The sequence below is a fragment of the Nerophis ophidion genome, linkage group LG01 (assembly GCF_033978795.1).
Source record: "Nerophis ophidion isolate RoL-2023_Sa linkage group LG01, RoL_Noph_v1.0, whole genome shotgun sequence".
Lineage (NCBI taxonomy): Eukaryota > Metazoa > Chordata > Actinopteri > Syngnathiformes > Syngnathidae > Nerophis > Nerophis ophidion.
In genome coordinates, this window is record NC_084611.1 from 59242281 (window position 1) to 59257726 (window position 15446).

Here is a 15446-nt window from a genome sequence, read left to right on the forward strand (position 1 = left end):
GATAAGGGATTTCCCAGAATTATCCTAGTAAATGTCTCTAAAAACATTGGAATCCGTCTCAATGCAACGCGATTGCAATCGCGTTTTTTTTCTTTTCTAGTCCGTCGCTATCAATATCTTCAAACACGAATCTTTCATCCTCGCTCAAATTAATGGGGAAATTGTCGTTTTCTCGGTCCCAATAGCACTTTTTGTTGGAGGCTCCCATTATAAACAATGTGAATATGTGAGGAGCCATCACACCGGTGACGTCATCGTCTGCGACTTCCGGTAGTCAGGGCATTTCTCTTAGCACCTAATGTTGCGAACTTTATCGTGGTTGTTCTCTACTAAATCCTTTCAGCAAAAATATGGCAATATCGCGAAATGATCAAGTATGACACATAGAATGGACCTGCTATCCCAGTTTAAATAAGAAAATCTCATTTCAGTAGGCCTTTAAGCAGGAATAAGTGGCCAAAACGCAAAGAAAAACTAGCATATTTTAAATATCCGAGTTTGTGTAGACAATGGCCTTAGTTGTTTTTTTTCACCTTCTATAATTTCCAAATGAACCAATACAAAACACTTCTAGTGAGTATTTTATGTACAAAACCCTGCACTATTTACATATCAAGTGTACAGTACAAGTGATAGAATTGAAGAAAAATTCCAACATAAAAGGGCATTAAAGCACATAATCAAAATTCAAACTTAATTCAAAAAAGAGAAATAAAGAAACCACTAATTTTAAATTTACATACAGAGAAACTGGTGGCCTCTAACCTGAAAAAACTGCAACATAAACATGAAGACACTGTAAAATATCTAAAAACACATGGTAGCATATCACATAATGGCTTCTGAACATAAATGAAAATTCACCATAATGGAAACAAATTCAAGAAGGTAATGCGTGGTTCTTTAGCTGTTATTTGCCTGTGGATGAAAAAGAAATCAAATTAGTAGTGAGACTTGATAGTAGTCGGTAGAGGAAACTACCGGGCAAACAAAAATAATACCATGGCATTGTAAGCATCTAACTGGGCATCTAACTCTTCAGCAGATAGCTGGGGTCTGTTCCCTCTTCCTCTGCCTCTTACAAATCCTCTTGAGCCTCTACTGCTTCCCCCTGATGTCCTTTCGCTTCTTTCAAACACGGGTTGGCCGAGTCTGCTCCTGTCAAAGCCTCTGTTGGAATGATGGTCACAGCAAAAAGCATCTTACAAATAATGAACAGGTATGAAGAACAGGATCCACTCGTTCATCAGTAAGTATACAACACCAACCTCTGCATCGATGGTCGCCTTTGTGGTTCAACGTCTGCAGTCGCCTGTATGATTTTCATCGGTCGGCCTGGAAGGGTTCAAATGAGAGTGAAGGACTTTCAGTACATTTGTATGCGTCATGATATTGTGAAGCTTGGTTTATGGAAGAAAGGACACCATATGACACACAAGCTCATTCCTCCACCTCTAAACATTTTAACAACAATTAAATTTAATCAAAATGTGTGGTTGCTGGTACGATATTATTTTAAAATGATACGAACAGAAACGATGCAGTGAGGTGAAATTGATTCCCTAACTTTTTATCCACCCCCCAAAAAAATCAAACAGTGTGGATGTGAAATAAATACTGGATACTGGCCCCTAGTGTGTGAATGTGAGTGTGAATGTTGTCTGTCTATCTGTGTTGACCCAGCGATGATGTGGCGACTTGTCCAGGGTGTACTCCGCCTTCCACCCGATTGTAGCTGAGATAGGCACCAGCGCCCCCCGCGAACCCAAAGGGAGTAAGCGGTAGAAAATGGATGGATGGATGGACGCTGGAGGTGAAGTTTCCTACATTCCTTTTATTTCATGAAACCGAATTACGTAAGAATGAATTACGGACACAAACAGGCAAATAAAAATGATTATTAACCAATAAAGCACAACCAACACTTTAGGTTGAATTGACAAGAGGAAACATTTTCTGCTCACATTTTAAACATTCAAGCAATTTTCAATAAAAGTACAGTAACAAACATTTTGACAGTAGACCTTTGAAATGGAGAAGGAAAGACACAGTTAGGGATACACTTCTGAGACACTTCCTTAATAAGCAGTAACAAACTCGGGGAGTCAAAACACTTTATACAAGACCTGCTGTTTGCCACAATTCATGTTTAGACATACTACACCAGTGCTTCTAAATTATTTTCTGTTAAGCCCCCTCTCTGTCCACTTTTACTATACAGTTGTGATCAAAATTATTCAACCCCCACACAATTTTGGTGTTTTAGCAAGTTGGACATTTATTCCGTATTTTGTTTATAGTCATATCAAAAAAAGATGTGTCAAATAGACAAATGCAACTTAAATTGTAACACTGTATTTTACAAAATACCAAAAAAGGACAATTTTCTTAATATCTCATTGACAAAATTATTCAACCCTGTAATTACATGCATCTTTAGTACTTAGTAGAACACCCTTTGGCAGTAATTACATCCTTCAAACGTGATACATAACCGGACACAAGCTCCTTGCAACGATCTAAAGGTATTTTAGCCCATTCCTCTTGGGCAAAGGCCTCCAGTTCATTCATATTCTTGGGCTTGCGTGCTGCAACTACTTTCTTCAAGTCCCACCACAGGTTTTCTATAGGATTTAGGTCTGGCGACTGTGAAGGCCACTCCAGAGTCTCCCAGCTCTTCTTCTGCAACCACTCTGATGTTGATTTGGAGGTATGCTTGGGATCGTTGTCCTGTTGGAAGGTCCAACATCTCCCAAGCCTCAGCTTCGTCACTGACTTCATGACATTTGCAGCTAATATATCCTGGTAGGAAATAGAATTCATAATGCCTTGAACGCACTGGAGATTTCCGGTACCTGAGGCAGAGAAACAGCCCCAGAGCATGATTGACCCCCCACCATGCTTAACAGTGGGCAAGGTGTTCTTCTCTTTGTAAGCTTTATTTTTTCTCCTCCAGACATAACGTTGATTCATAGGCCCAAATAGTTCCAGTTTTGTCTCATCACTCCATAAAACAGTTTCCCAAAACCTTTGGGGTTTGTCCAGATAATTTTTGGCATACTGCAGTCTATTTTTATTGTGCCTGGTAGTCAGAAGTGGGGTGCGCCTGGGAGTTCTGGCATGGAGGCCTTCATCTCGTAGTTCGCGCCTTATTGTCTGGGACGAAACCTGCGTTCCCCCCCCTGCAATGTCCTGTTGTAGTTCCTCAGCTGTTACCCGGGGGGTTTTCACCACTGTACGCTTCAAATACCGGACAGCAATTGCACACAGCATCCTCTTTCTACCACGCCCAGGTAGTGTTTCCACTGTGCCTTTAGCTTTAAACTTGCGAATTATGCTCCCAACTGTGTCTCTTGGAATGTGTAATGTCTTTGCTATTTTCTTATATCCATATCCTTTCTTATGAAGAGAAATTACCTCCTCTATTGACTTCTTTGACCACTGTATTTGCAACATGGACTTCACCATGTTGCAAATACACCATTGACCATCTACAAGAAGCTGAGCGTCACAGTCTTTTTCAATCAGTTTAATTGTTGCTCGTTATGGTTCTAATCACATCTACAGGTGTTTTCAACACCTGATTGAAAATACCTTATTCAAATTCTGTTCTTAAGAGGTATGTTCTTCAAGGGGTTGAATAATTTTGTCAATGAGATATTAAGAGAAATTTTACAAAATATAATGTTACATTTTAAGTTGCATGTGTCTATTTGACACATCTTTATTTGATATGACTATACACAAAATACGGAATAAATGTCCAACTTGCTAAAACACCAAAATTGTGTGGGGGTTGAATAATTTTGATCACAACTGTAAATAGTATAATTTGTCCATACAAATTGTTATGAATATACCTCAGCATAACATTGTAAGCAAACATCATTAAAAGGAAACAAAGCACCGCTCTTACCTAGTCTCCCACCGTGGTTACAGTGAAGCCAAATGCAACATACGCGGCATTGTATTCTGGTACTGCTAAACAAAGCCTTGTTCCCATGCCCCCCGGCATCGCACCGCGCCCCCCCAGGGCCCGCCCTGCTATTTAAAATGCACTGCTCTACACACAAGACGTCCAAACTCGCATGCAACTCCGTTCACTGCCGCACTCGCACACGTCACACACAACAGCACCACCTCTTAAAGACACAAATGTCACAGAAATTACACTTGTCTTTTGCCGTTTGTTACGAGCTTTCTCGACCAAAGTATATATTTTTGTTTTGATGACACCACAGACAGAGAAAATAAAGTTGACGTTTAACATTTTCATTTGTAAAACTGCTAAACTTCATATAGTGCGCCGTTCTTGAATCCAATGTTTTCCTTTTTATAGTATCGATAAAATCTATCCCTTTTAAATATCGATAAAATCTATCCCTTTTAAAACGATATTGGATATATACTAAGGGTGTAACGGTACGTATATTTGTATCGAACCGTTTCGGTACGGGGGTTTCGGTTCGGAAGCAGAACTCTTCACAAGCTGCTCTGCTTTCTGTCTCTGTCTCTGCCTCATTGTCCCGCCCACACAACCATCTGATTGGTTACATACAAAGCCAATCAGCAGTGCGTATTCAGAGCGATGTAGTCAATGCTTTAGCGTCGAGCAGATATTCGTCTAGCAGGGGAGGAGCGGACTCTACCCAAATTATACTAAACACTTCCCAGTCACAACTATTACAAACATCACTATGAGCACGTTGACCTTCTAGAAACTTGAACTGCAGCTCAGCTCGCTCACAGTATAGGCTTGAGATGAAGGCTAATTAGCTTTTAGCGTAACGTTAGCTCATTTTTCTGTGTGTGTGCGTGCGTATTTTAGGGGCAGCAAACCCCTGTCTGTGTGTTATTTCATTGAACTCCATTGTGTTTAGGGATGAATAGTCTCTCCTATGCAATTGTACTATTTTTTCAGCTATAGTTACATGAATCATTAGTAATGTAGCAGCCTAGTTTTGAATAGCAGGGTCCCTGCTATCACATGTTGATAAAAATACAACATTTACATAATAAAAGTCAACTACAGGCTTCCCAAATGCTGTAATAAATTAAGCATGATGAGTTGACATTAAACAGTTTCAATGGAAACTGTTCAATGTTAAACTTTTTATATGTAGAAGAAAGGTTTTTTCATTTTATTTAATCAAAGCAACACCTTGAGGCAGTTTAATGTGGATTAACGTGGGCAGAATTATTATAGTGTTCCCAATGTTAAAAGGATAAAGCCATTGTTTACAAATTTGGTAAATAAATAACCAAAAAATTTATATTTTGTTGATTCCTTACTGTACCGAAAATGAACCGAACCGTGACCTCTAAACCAAGGTACGTACCAAACCGAAATTTTTGTGTACCGTTACACCCCTAATAGATACCCATCTGTTGGAAGGAAAACATGCCCAGCACAGATCAATATACTTGAAATTTATGAATACAAATAGATGAATTGATGTATCGATCAATCGTTACACCCCTTCTCTCCCTTTTAATTGTGAATTTCAACTACTCCAGTTTGTCCCTTTTCTTGCTGCATAAAGCCACGGAAATGACTGAGGCGGTTAGGATACATCACCACAAACTTGCTATTTGGGAGACCAATGCACTCAAAATACTAAGTACCCGATATGTACAGATATGCACAAATTGAAACACAACATTTTATATTCTGGTATGAATATGACTCCTCCAGGGTGTTTACAAGCCACCTTTGCATTCCCTCTCTAATTTATGATTTGTCTCTCTTCAGTCATTTTTGTTGGGCTAAAACTTTGGTAAGAAAGCTAAATCCTCACCATCAAGAGGGACACCATTATAGTGCTTCATGGCTTTGACTGCATCCGCCGTCTGTTCAAAGTAAATATCTGCACTTCCTTTGCTGCGACCGGACCTGTCATAGTGTACCGATACTTTCCTCAGTGGTCCAAAGTCTTCAAACAGCTCCTGGGAAGAGAGGTCAAGTGTCAGTCATTGTGTACCACACCATTGAGGAGTTTATTGGTTTGGTTTATTGGTTTGGAGAATTACCTTGATATCCATATCTGACACTCCGAAATCAAGATTGGAAATGAGCAGCTTAGCACTATATTCCGTACCTCTGTCTTCTCCTGCACTTTGACCTCTGTGCTCACCAATGTGCTCCTCAAACATGTCGTGCTGCCATTTGTCTGGCAACTCTCTGGGCTGGGAAAGAGAAACAGACAAAGTTCCTTTAAACACCACAGAATCTTCAACCTGCAATACAGTCCATAAATGAACAAAGATTATAAAATAAAAGCTGGGAAAAGACCACATTTGAATAACAAAGCTACTTTAGTGTTCTGCAAATGATGTGAAATTTAAAGAGTACCAGTAATAATAATAAACAATGGTAAGATACCCGATGGTTAGTATTTCCATTTCAAATTTTAATTATTGTAAAACTGTGATTGATTACCACTAGGGCTGTGACAGCATTGTAGACAATGCGGTATTCAAACTCTTCACAATAATGCCCTGACGTGTGATGGCATTATTGTGAAGACTTTGAATGTTCGTATCAGGGAATAGGAATTGTTTTTTGGAAATTTCCTTAAAATGTCATCAATCTCCATCTAAGTTATGTTGCTAACAGAGAAACAAATCGTGGTGAAAACATAGCCTCTTTGCTGGAGGTAAGAAAGTCTGTTTTCTGCTAAGCAAAGCATGCCACTTTTGTTTTGAGAATTTTCAAGCCGACACAGCCAGCTAGTCACACAGCAAACAGATGAAAATACAAACATTTTTTTACACATCGGGGAGACGGTGAGCCTATCCAGCTGCACTCGGGCAAAAGGCAGGCTACACAATGGACATATCGCCACCTCATACACCATCACCCAGAAAAGATATATGAAACCAGCAAAGCTTAACATCAGTGGATGTTTACAGTGACACTTTTAAGACATCAACTATCAGTTATTTTTTTAAATATTAGCTTGAAACAGTAAATGTTTCTGCACAATTATTTGCATTTACAAATACATGTTTGAACGTTTGAGCATTATATTTGCCATTTGATTTTACACATTAAGGCATCCTTTTTTTTGACATATACCACAATAATATAGTAATATCTCATACCGTGAGATTTTGATATCGCTTGGGCTGGGATGAAACGATATCAATATACATCATGATACACACAATCATTATCAATACAAAACGCACTTGGTAAGAGTTTCAAAATATATTTATATTTTTGAGTTTCTGAAGAAAACAGAAATTATGAAGCAAGATTTGTTGCAAAGTCACCTGCGCTCTGGGAACCCAGCAAACAGGAAACAGGAAGTGTGACTGAGCAATGAGAGGGACCCGCTAACAGCCAATCACATAGCAGTTTTAACTACCAAGATTGGTTGGGCATGGAGTGAGAAGAGAAACTGTGATATCTTGACATATCAACTCAATAACAGAAACATGTCTATAGTTTTGTTGGTTTTAATGCAGATGGTGCGGTAACATCCTGACACTTTGAATGTGCCAGTTTAAGAAGTAACTTCCCAAACTACACTAGTGTTCAATAGCTTATACCCCAATGCCATTCAGTGTCTCAAAACTGAAACTAACTTCAAATCGACTGCATTTATTGTACCACTTTAGCTGCACTCATCCTTCCTGGCCACCAAACAACTTCTACACTGATAAATCGCACCATTGGTAAATTGAAAATTGCACTACTGTATTCATTGACATGCTTAAATAAATCATAAAAATATCAATTATCATAGATATCAATATATATAAAAAACTTTCATCATGATACAGTTTTCAGCCATAATGCCCAGCCCAACGTTACACCCCTAATTACCACACTTCAATAAACTCACGGCTAGGAATATGCCGGTTACTAGTTGTAAGGTTAAAAAAGTGGCTTTTCAAAAACACGTAAATGTTTCTTCATACCGGTGTAAACGAAAGTAAAATATTTCAGGTTGCGCGCATATGGAGCAGAGAATGTATCAGGACCCCTCCTACTGCCACAACTCTGCAGGCTGTGGGATGGAGTAGGTTGGTTTGTGGTCCAAATAACTTTTCCCTCCTTTAAAATAACAAAATTGGCTATTTGGGAATGCATCACCTGCCGTAAAACAAGAGACGACTACTACTGAATAAAAAATACAGACTGCTACGATGGAGGAAGGAAAACGGGCGACTTGATGTTTGCAGACATGACGCAAGAGAAGGCAACATATCGAACAAGATATCATCTACAGCTAATTTAGCTAGCGTTTAGTCAAGTGACAATTTGTGTCACTTTAGGGCAAAAAAATCTCATTTGAGGTGCAGTGTAAACGGGGTCTAAGTTATTTAATTGTGCTCATTGAACCGACAAGCTGTGCTCTCTTAAAAGGGAGTGATCGATTTATACAAGGAGAAATATGACACATACCCTCAGTGATGGAGATGTGTACAACAAGAAGTGAACCTAACGTGCAACACTTGTTTTGCCTTTATCATTAAAAACAACACAAAGACCTATACCAATTTAAACTGAACATTAACATATTAATACACAAAATACAAATGTTTCACTTAAGAAGCAAGAACAATTTTTGATGTTTCTTCTGTGTCTATTTTTTTTTACAGATACAAAATGGTTAAAAGCATTCAGCATGTGTCCAATTACTGTTTAAACAGATTGAAGAATAATGTGATCAGAATGATAACTAATAATTTTGGTCACAATATCCTCGATATGAAGTGTTCCTATTCTTACATCCTTACCGGGGATCAAAGGAAAGTTATATCTAATCTAAAATAAAAGGGTATAATGCTCATTAAGGTTATTTTGCATTGAATTTTAAACAAATCCTAACTACAAATTTGTTAAGCAGCATGCATTTCTCGTCGTTTTTAAAAATCTTGCAATTTTTTGCCCGTTTTCATAACCTCTTGAGGAGCTCTGAAGAAACGTTTATCCTGTCCACGATTTGAACGGTTCGTACTGCCGAAAACAACATAAGCATTGGGCATGTCATCTTCGAGAAAGACTAAACGGCGCTCAGAACCCATTGAAAACAATTAAGTTGACCACCACCTAGGGCTGGGCGATATATCGATATACTGCGGGTTTGTCTCTGTGCAATATAGAAAATGACTATATCGTGATATTCAAGTATAAGTTCTCCCACAGTTACTTTTAGCTGCTGGCATTACACTGCATGCGTTTCCCACTCTTTGTTGTCTCTCCTTCTCACAGACAGCAAGCACACCTTCTTACTTACGTCACATACGTTTTCGCCCTCACGGAGCAGAGAGGTAGCAGCAAGGGTACCTTAGCTGTGGTGAGAGTGGTAATGCCAGAGAAAGAAGGTGCGAATCTGGTAACGAATGAAGGAAGAATTAATCCCCCCAAAAAACAGCACGGGGTCCATCGTCTGGCAGTGGTTTGGCTTCAAGTGGGAATATGTCCAACAGACAACCGTAATTTGTCAAGTGTGGGGCAAAAGCGTTGCTACAAAAAGAAGAATTACTGGTAATATGTAGCATCATTTGAAAAGACACCTGCTAGAGAACGAAGATTGCTTACTCCGCATGTCAACCATTTTCAGATCAACACCGGATGAAAAAAATAGTAAACAACATAAGGAGATGACATACACAGTAACCTACCACATAGCGATTTGATTTCCTATAATTCAGCTCATTTTTAATTTGACAGTTATTGAAATATCTTGTGTGACATCATGCACAAAAGTGCACTTTATTTGTTTTAAACTTTTGTAGTTGCGTTCTGTACAAAAAGTGCGCTTTAATTTAGTGTTGTTTTGATGTCATCTTAGTGACATCATGAACACAAGTGCACTCATTGCCTGTTTTAAAATGTCTCTGACAATCTTGCACTTTCTGTTTTGAAATGACATGAATGTTTGTGCCACTGCTTAATAACTGTTTAATAAATACAGTTTTGGTAAATTGACTTAGTTGTTTGATTGATTGAAACTTGTGTTAGTAGATTGCACAGTTTCAGTACATACTACGTACAACTGACCACTAAATGGTAACACCCAAATAAGTTTTTTAATTTGGTGGGAGAGGGGTTAGTGCGTCTGCCTCACAATACGAAGGTCCTGAGAGTCTGGGATTCAATCCCGGGCTCTGGATCTTTCTGTGTGGAGTTTGCATGCCCTCCCCGTGAATGCGTGGGTTCCCTCCGGGTACTCCGGCTTCCTCCCACTTCCAAAGACATACACCTGGGGATAGGTTGATTGGCAACACTAAATTGGCCCTAGTGTGTGAATGTTGTCTGTCCATCTGTGTATACCCTGCGATGAGGTGGCGACCTGTCCAGGGTGTACCTGCCTTCCGCCCGATTGTAGCTGAGATAGGCACCAGCGCCCACCGCGACCCCAAAGGGAATAAGCGGTAGAAAATGGATGGATGGAATTTGTTTAAGTCGGGGTCCACGTTAATCAATTCATGGTAATTGTGTTTCCCTCTCAGGATGACATTTTAAAATGAGCATATATTAATGCAGTATGAACAAGAATGTTTTAATGTAGACCCATAGAATCATCATACTGGTGTAATTATATGCATCAAGTGTTAATTCAAGGCTAAGGCAAAATATCGAGATATATCGTGTATCGTGACATGGCCTAAAAATATCAAGATATTAAAAAAGGCCTTATTGCCCAGCCCACCACCACCACCACCACTGGTATTCATTGGGCGGGACGTGAGCCGGAAGTGACGTCACTAATATCCCAGCAATACTTTTTACGACAGCCTGGACTGCTAAAGGCCTACTGAAACCCACTACTACCCACCACGCAGTCTGGTAGTTTATATATCAATGATGAAATATTAACATTGCAACACATGCCAATACGGCCTTTTTAGTTTACTTAATTACAATTTAAAATTTCCCAGGAGTTTCGTCTCGAAGACGTCGTGTAAAGATGACGTGTACGCAAGACGTCACGGGGTTTAAGGAAATATGAGCGCTGCACACACACACAGCTAAAAATTGTCTGCTTTAACGGCATAATTACACAGTATTTTGGAGATCTGTGTTGCTGAATCTTTTGCAATTTGTTCAGTTAATATTGGAGAAGTCAGTAGAAAGATGGAGTTGGGAAGCTTTAGCCTTTAGCCAGTTCCCTTCAGCTACTGTGTGGAAGTGTGGGGGAACACTTATAAGAGTAACATAAAGGCATTGTATCAATTACAGAAAAGAGCTATAAGGATTATTCATAAAGTAGATTACTTAGAACACACTAACATTTTATTTATTAACTCTGGACTATTGAAACTACAGGAGCTAGTAAAGCTACAGACATTGTGTGTCATGTTTAAGGCTAGAAGTAAAACATTACCAGCAAATTCACAAAAAATGTTTGTCATCACTTCTGAGAATACAGAGCATAGAAGAAAAGGTCATTTCAAACAACAATATTCAAGGACAACTTTAAAACAAATGTGTACATCAGTGGTGGGGGTAAAACTGTGGAATTCTATTTACAACGAGATAAAAAACTGCAAAAATATATTCCAATTGAAAAAAATATATAAAGATAGAACAATAAGATCATATGGACAGCCATAAGTGTTTACATTTGGTTTTTTATTTATTATTTTACTTATTTTTTGTCTGGTTTTGTATTTGCTCTGTATCATTCCGTGAGGTGTATATTATTACTATTATTTTCTTGGTTTGGTTTATACTTTATGAAGTTTTGCACTTTTTCTTGTGTTTTTCTAATGTTTTTTGTTTTTGATTGTTTCATTACATTTGGATATATGTGTCGGCTTAAATGATATTCATGAAGTAAGATAATGTATTATGTCAAAGGGGGCAGGAAATTATAATATTTTCTTCATCCCGCTCCTTCTCAAGGATTGTGGGAATTTAAATTGTATAATTGTAATATAATTAGGTATCGTTCTAAATGCACATCAATGAATGAGATAAATAAAAATGAAATGAAAAAACAAACACACGGTGATTCCCTGTTTAAAATTCCTGGAGGTGAAACTTTACTATGGATCAGAGCTCTGTCAAGCAAACATGAATCACGATGGAATGTCAACCAGCAGAAAATTGTGGTAAAAAGTCGCTTCTTACCGGAGAAAAGCTGAGCTTGTGCCATTAATAAAGCTGCCGTCGACTCCCCTGAGACATTGGCGTCAAGCCACCCGTGGATGTACACCTCCGACTATCAGGTACTATTTAACTCACTAAAACACTAGCAACACAATACAAAGATAAGGGATTTCCCAGAATTATCCTAGTAAATGTCTCTAAAAACATCGGAATCCGTCCCAATGCAATCGCGTTTGGTTATTTTTAACTTTTTTTTCTTTTTCTAGTCCGTCGCTATCAATATCCTCAAACACAAATCTTTCATCCTCGCTCAAATTAATGGGGAAATTGTTGTTTTCTCGGTCCGAATAGCACTTTTTGTTGGAGGCCCCCATTACAAACAATGTGAATATGTGAGGAGCCCCCACAGTTGCGACGTCATCATCTGCGGCTTCCGGTAGAGGCAGGGCTTTTGTCTTAGCACCGAAAGTTGCGATCTTTATCGTGGATGTTCTCTATTAAATCCTTTCAGCAAAAATATGGCAATATCACAAAATGATCAAATATGACACATAGAATGGACCTGCTATCCCCGTTTAAATAAGAAAATCTCATTTCAGTAGGCCTTTAAAATGAGCATCTATTAATGCAGTATGAACAAGAATGTTTTAGTGTAGACACATTGCATCATCATACTGGTGTGATTATATGCATCAAATGTTAATTCAAGGCTAAGGCAAAATATCAAGAGATATAGCCTGTATCGTGACATGGCCTAAAAATATCGAGATATTGAAAAAAGGCCATATCGCCCAGCCCACCCACTGGTATTCATTGGGCAGGACGTGAGCCGGAAGTGACGTCACTAACATCCCAGCAATACTTTTTACGACAGCCCGGACTGCTAATGGGTAAACGTTAACTACAGAAAACAATATAAACTTTATGGTTATTAGCAACTCAAGCTTAAAAATGTATTGTACTAATAACATCGTGAAGGTGAGGACTGGTGTATTATTAAACCAAACAAAAGAAACGGCCTTCTTCTCTAACCGGCTACTCGTAAAGCTACATAGAGCAGCCATTTTGGAAGCACAATGAACACTAACAAAGATGTGACCTGTTGCTAAAACTTATAACTCTACTAAACTCCGGCAATTACTTGCGCGACCGAAACACCACCGATTGGTCTGAAAAAAAGATGCTCTATGTACAATTACTCACGACACGTTTATTTCGACATGTGTTGTCTGGAAATCCATGAATTGTTACATACCCTGCTGTATGTAAATATATGAAGTGTTACATACCCTGCTGTATGTAAATATATGAAGTGTTACATACCCTGCTGTATGGTGCGGGTCTGCTTCCTCTCCCGCGGTTGAAATTACTCGGTCGACTCCGTGTCGACCTCGAGGAGCCAACGGCTAAACCGGAACGTTTACTTGGTCCGTACGAAGAACTATCGTGGCCTCCTTTGTTGTTCATTTTGATAATGTCGTCCAGGGACATGCTCATTTTGTCGACCATGGTGGCGTTTCGGCTGTTTTCAAACAACAATGAAGTAACCCGGCCGAGGACTGCAAGTCGTTTGCCAGAGTTCCACCGGTGGCGCCGTGGGTTTTGCTAGCGGAAATGCGTAGGCAGTCTTCTTCTTCTTCTTTTGTTTTTATGGCGGTTGGCAAGCAACCTTCTGGTGTGCATTACCGCCACCTACTGTAATGGAGTGTGGACCGAGGTGGATCCCTACTCTATATTCTTTTACTTAACCCAGTGTTTTTTAAATATGTGTATATTGCTTTATACCCTATGTTTTCTGAATGCAATCCTAATATACCTCCCACTTCTAACCTAATATTTTCTTTTGCTAACTTACTTTCCAGTATTTCTCTTTCTCTATTATATTTCCTACATTGTATTAAGACATGGTCAACATTTTCTATCTGGTGGCAAAAATCACACAGCCCTGTAGTATGTTTGCCTATCAATTTTAGTGAACTATTTAGATATGTATGGCCTAATCTCATTCTAGTAATAATGTCTTCTTCTTTCCTATTTCTACCCCCTCCTCTCATTACACCTACTTTCATCTGGACTTTGTAAAACTCTCTACCTTTTGTTTCCTTATTCCAATTATCCTGCCACTTTTTATTGTGTTCTATCTTAATTATGTTCTTCACTTCTTCTTTACTGTGCTTAATCTCCATGTTTACTTCTGTTTTAGTGGTTGCTTGTTTTGCGTACCTATCAGCTAACTCATTTCCCTCAACTCCTACATGAGCAGGAACCCAGAGAAATGTTACCACACCTCCCGCTTTATTTATTCTGTAGATGGCCTGAACTATTTCATAAACCATATCTAGTCTTGTTTCTGATGTTATGTTTTTTATGCTCGTCAATGCACTGCTGGAGTCCGAGCACACGACTACTTTCCTAGCTTTGTTTTCCTCTGTCCAGTTAACTGCCATATAAATTGCTACCAATTCCCCCGTAAAAACAGATAGTTTATCACTAATTCTTTTATTCAACACTATATTTCTCTGTGGGATAACTGCAGCAGCTCCTACTTTACTATTTAAAGTTTTTGATGCATCTGTGTATATCATAATATTATCAAAAAACATTTCCTCAATCCGTTGTTCTATTTGGTAACTATTTAAATGTCTATTCTTCAGTAACTGCATGTCTACCTTTGGGTTTTCATACATCCACGGTGGTATTGCAGGAATTGGTACTGTAGGGCTAACTTTAATATTGTCAATTTGTGTTTTTTTTACATATATCTCCTATTATCCAGCCAAAACTATTAATTTTTTTCTTCCCTTTTTCTTGGCAATTTATTAGCACTTGACGGGTTGGATGTCCTTGCTTGGATCCTTTTAAGTTTGCCCAATACACTGCTGAGAGTTGATCTCTCCTTATGTCCAAAGGTTTTTCATTCATTTCTACTTGTAATGCTGCCACTGGAGTAGATTTAGTAGCTCCACAACATAATCTTAACGCCTGCGACTGGATCCGGTCTATTTTCTCAAGTAGAGTTTTTGAAGCAGATTGATAAATAATGCATCCGTAGTCGATAACAGATCGAATTAAAGTGATATATATTGTTTTCAATGTCAACCTATCAGCCCCCCAATCTTTACCCCTCAAAGCCCTCATTATATTTAACACCTTTTTACTTTTCTCCACTATCTTGCTGATGTGGGTTGACCAGTTGATATTTTTATCAAACCATATTCCTAAATATTTAAATACTTGTACCTCTTCAATGTTTTCTCCATAGAGTTTTATTTGGATCTTGTTTTGTACTTTCCTCTTCGTAAAATTTATGACTTTTGTCTTTCCAACAGAGAATCTTAAACCCCAAGCCGTCCCCCAGTCTTGAACATTATTTACC

At 38.6% G+C, this 15446-nt stretch overlaps 1 protein-coding gene across 1 annotated transcript; it reads right to left on the bottom strand.

Annotated features, from left to right (window-relative positions):
• Window positions 1–568: 568 nt before the first annotated feature.
• LOC133557712 (aly/REF export factor 2-like) lies at window positions 569–13698 on the bottom strand. The gene is made up of 6 exons (XM_061908424.1): window positions 13394–13698; window positions 6031–6186; window positions 5799–5946; window positions 1269–1335; window positions 1002–1170; window positions 569–918 (listed from the first exon to the last, which is right to left on the bottom strand). The coding sequence occupies exons 1-6, from the start codon at window positions 13577–13579 to the stop codon at window positions 904–906; spliced, it is 741 nt and encodes a 246-aa protein (XP_061764408.1). The 5' UTR covers window positions 13580–13698; the 3' UTR covers window positions 569–903.
• Window positions 13699–15446: the final 1748 nt, after the last annotated feature.

Excerpts from the sequence above, each read along its gene's own strand:
- LOC133557712 (XM_061908424.1), bottom strand. The coding sequence starts at position 13,579 with ATGGTCGACAAAATGAGCATGTCCCTGGACGACATTATCAAAATGAAC. Across the intron at positions 6,187-13,393 it reads GACCCGCACCATACAGCAGG|CCCAGAGAGTTGCCAGACAA; the intron begins GTATGTAACACT and ends TCTCTTTCCCAG. Across the intron at positions 1,336-5,798 it reads TAATGGTGTCCCTCTTGATG|GCCGACCGATGAAAATCATA; the intron begins GTGAGGATTTAG and ends GAACCCTTCCAG.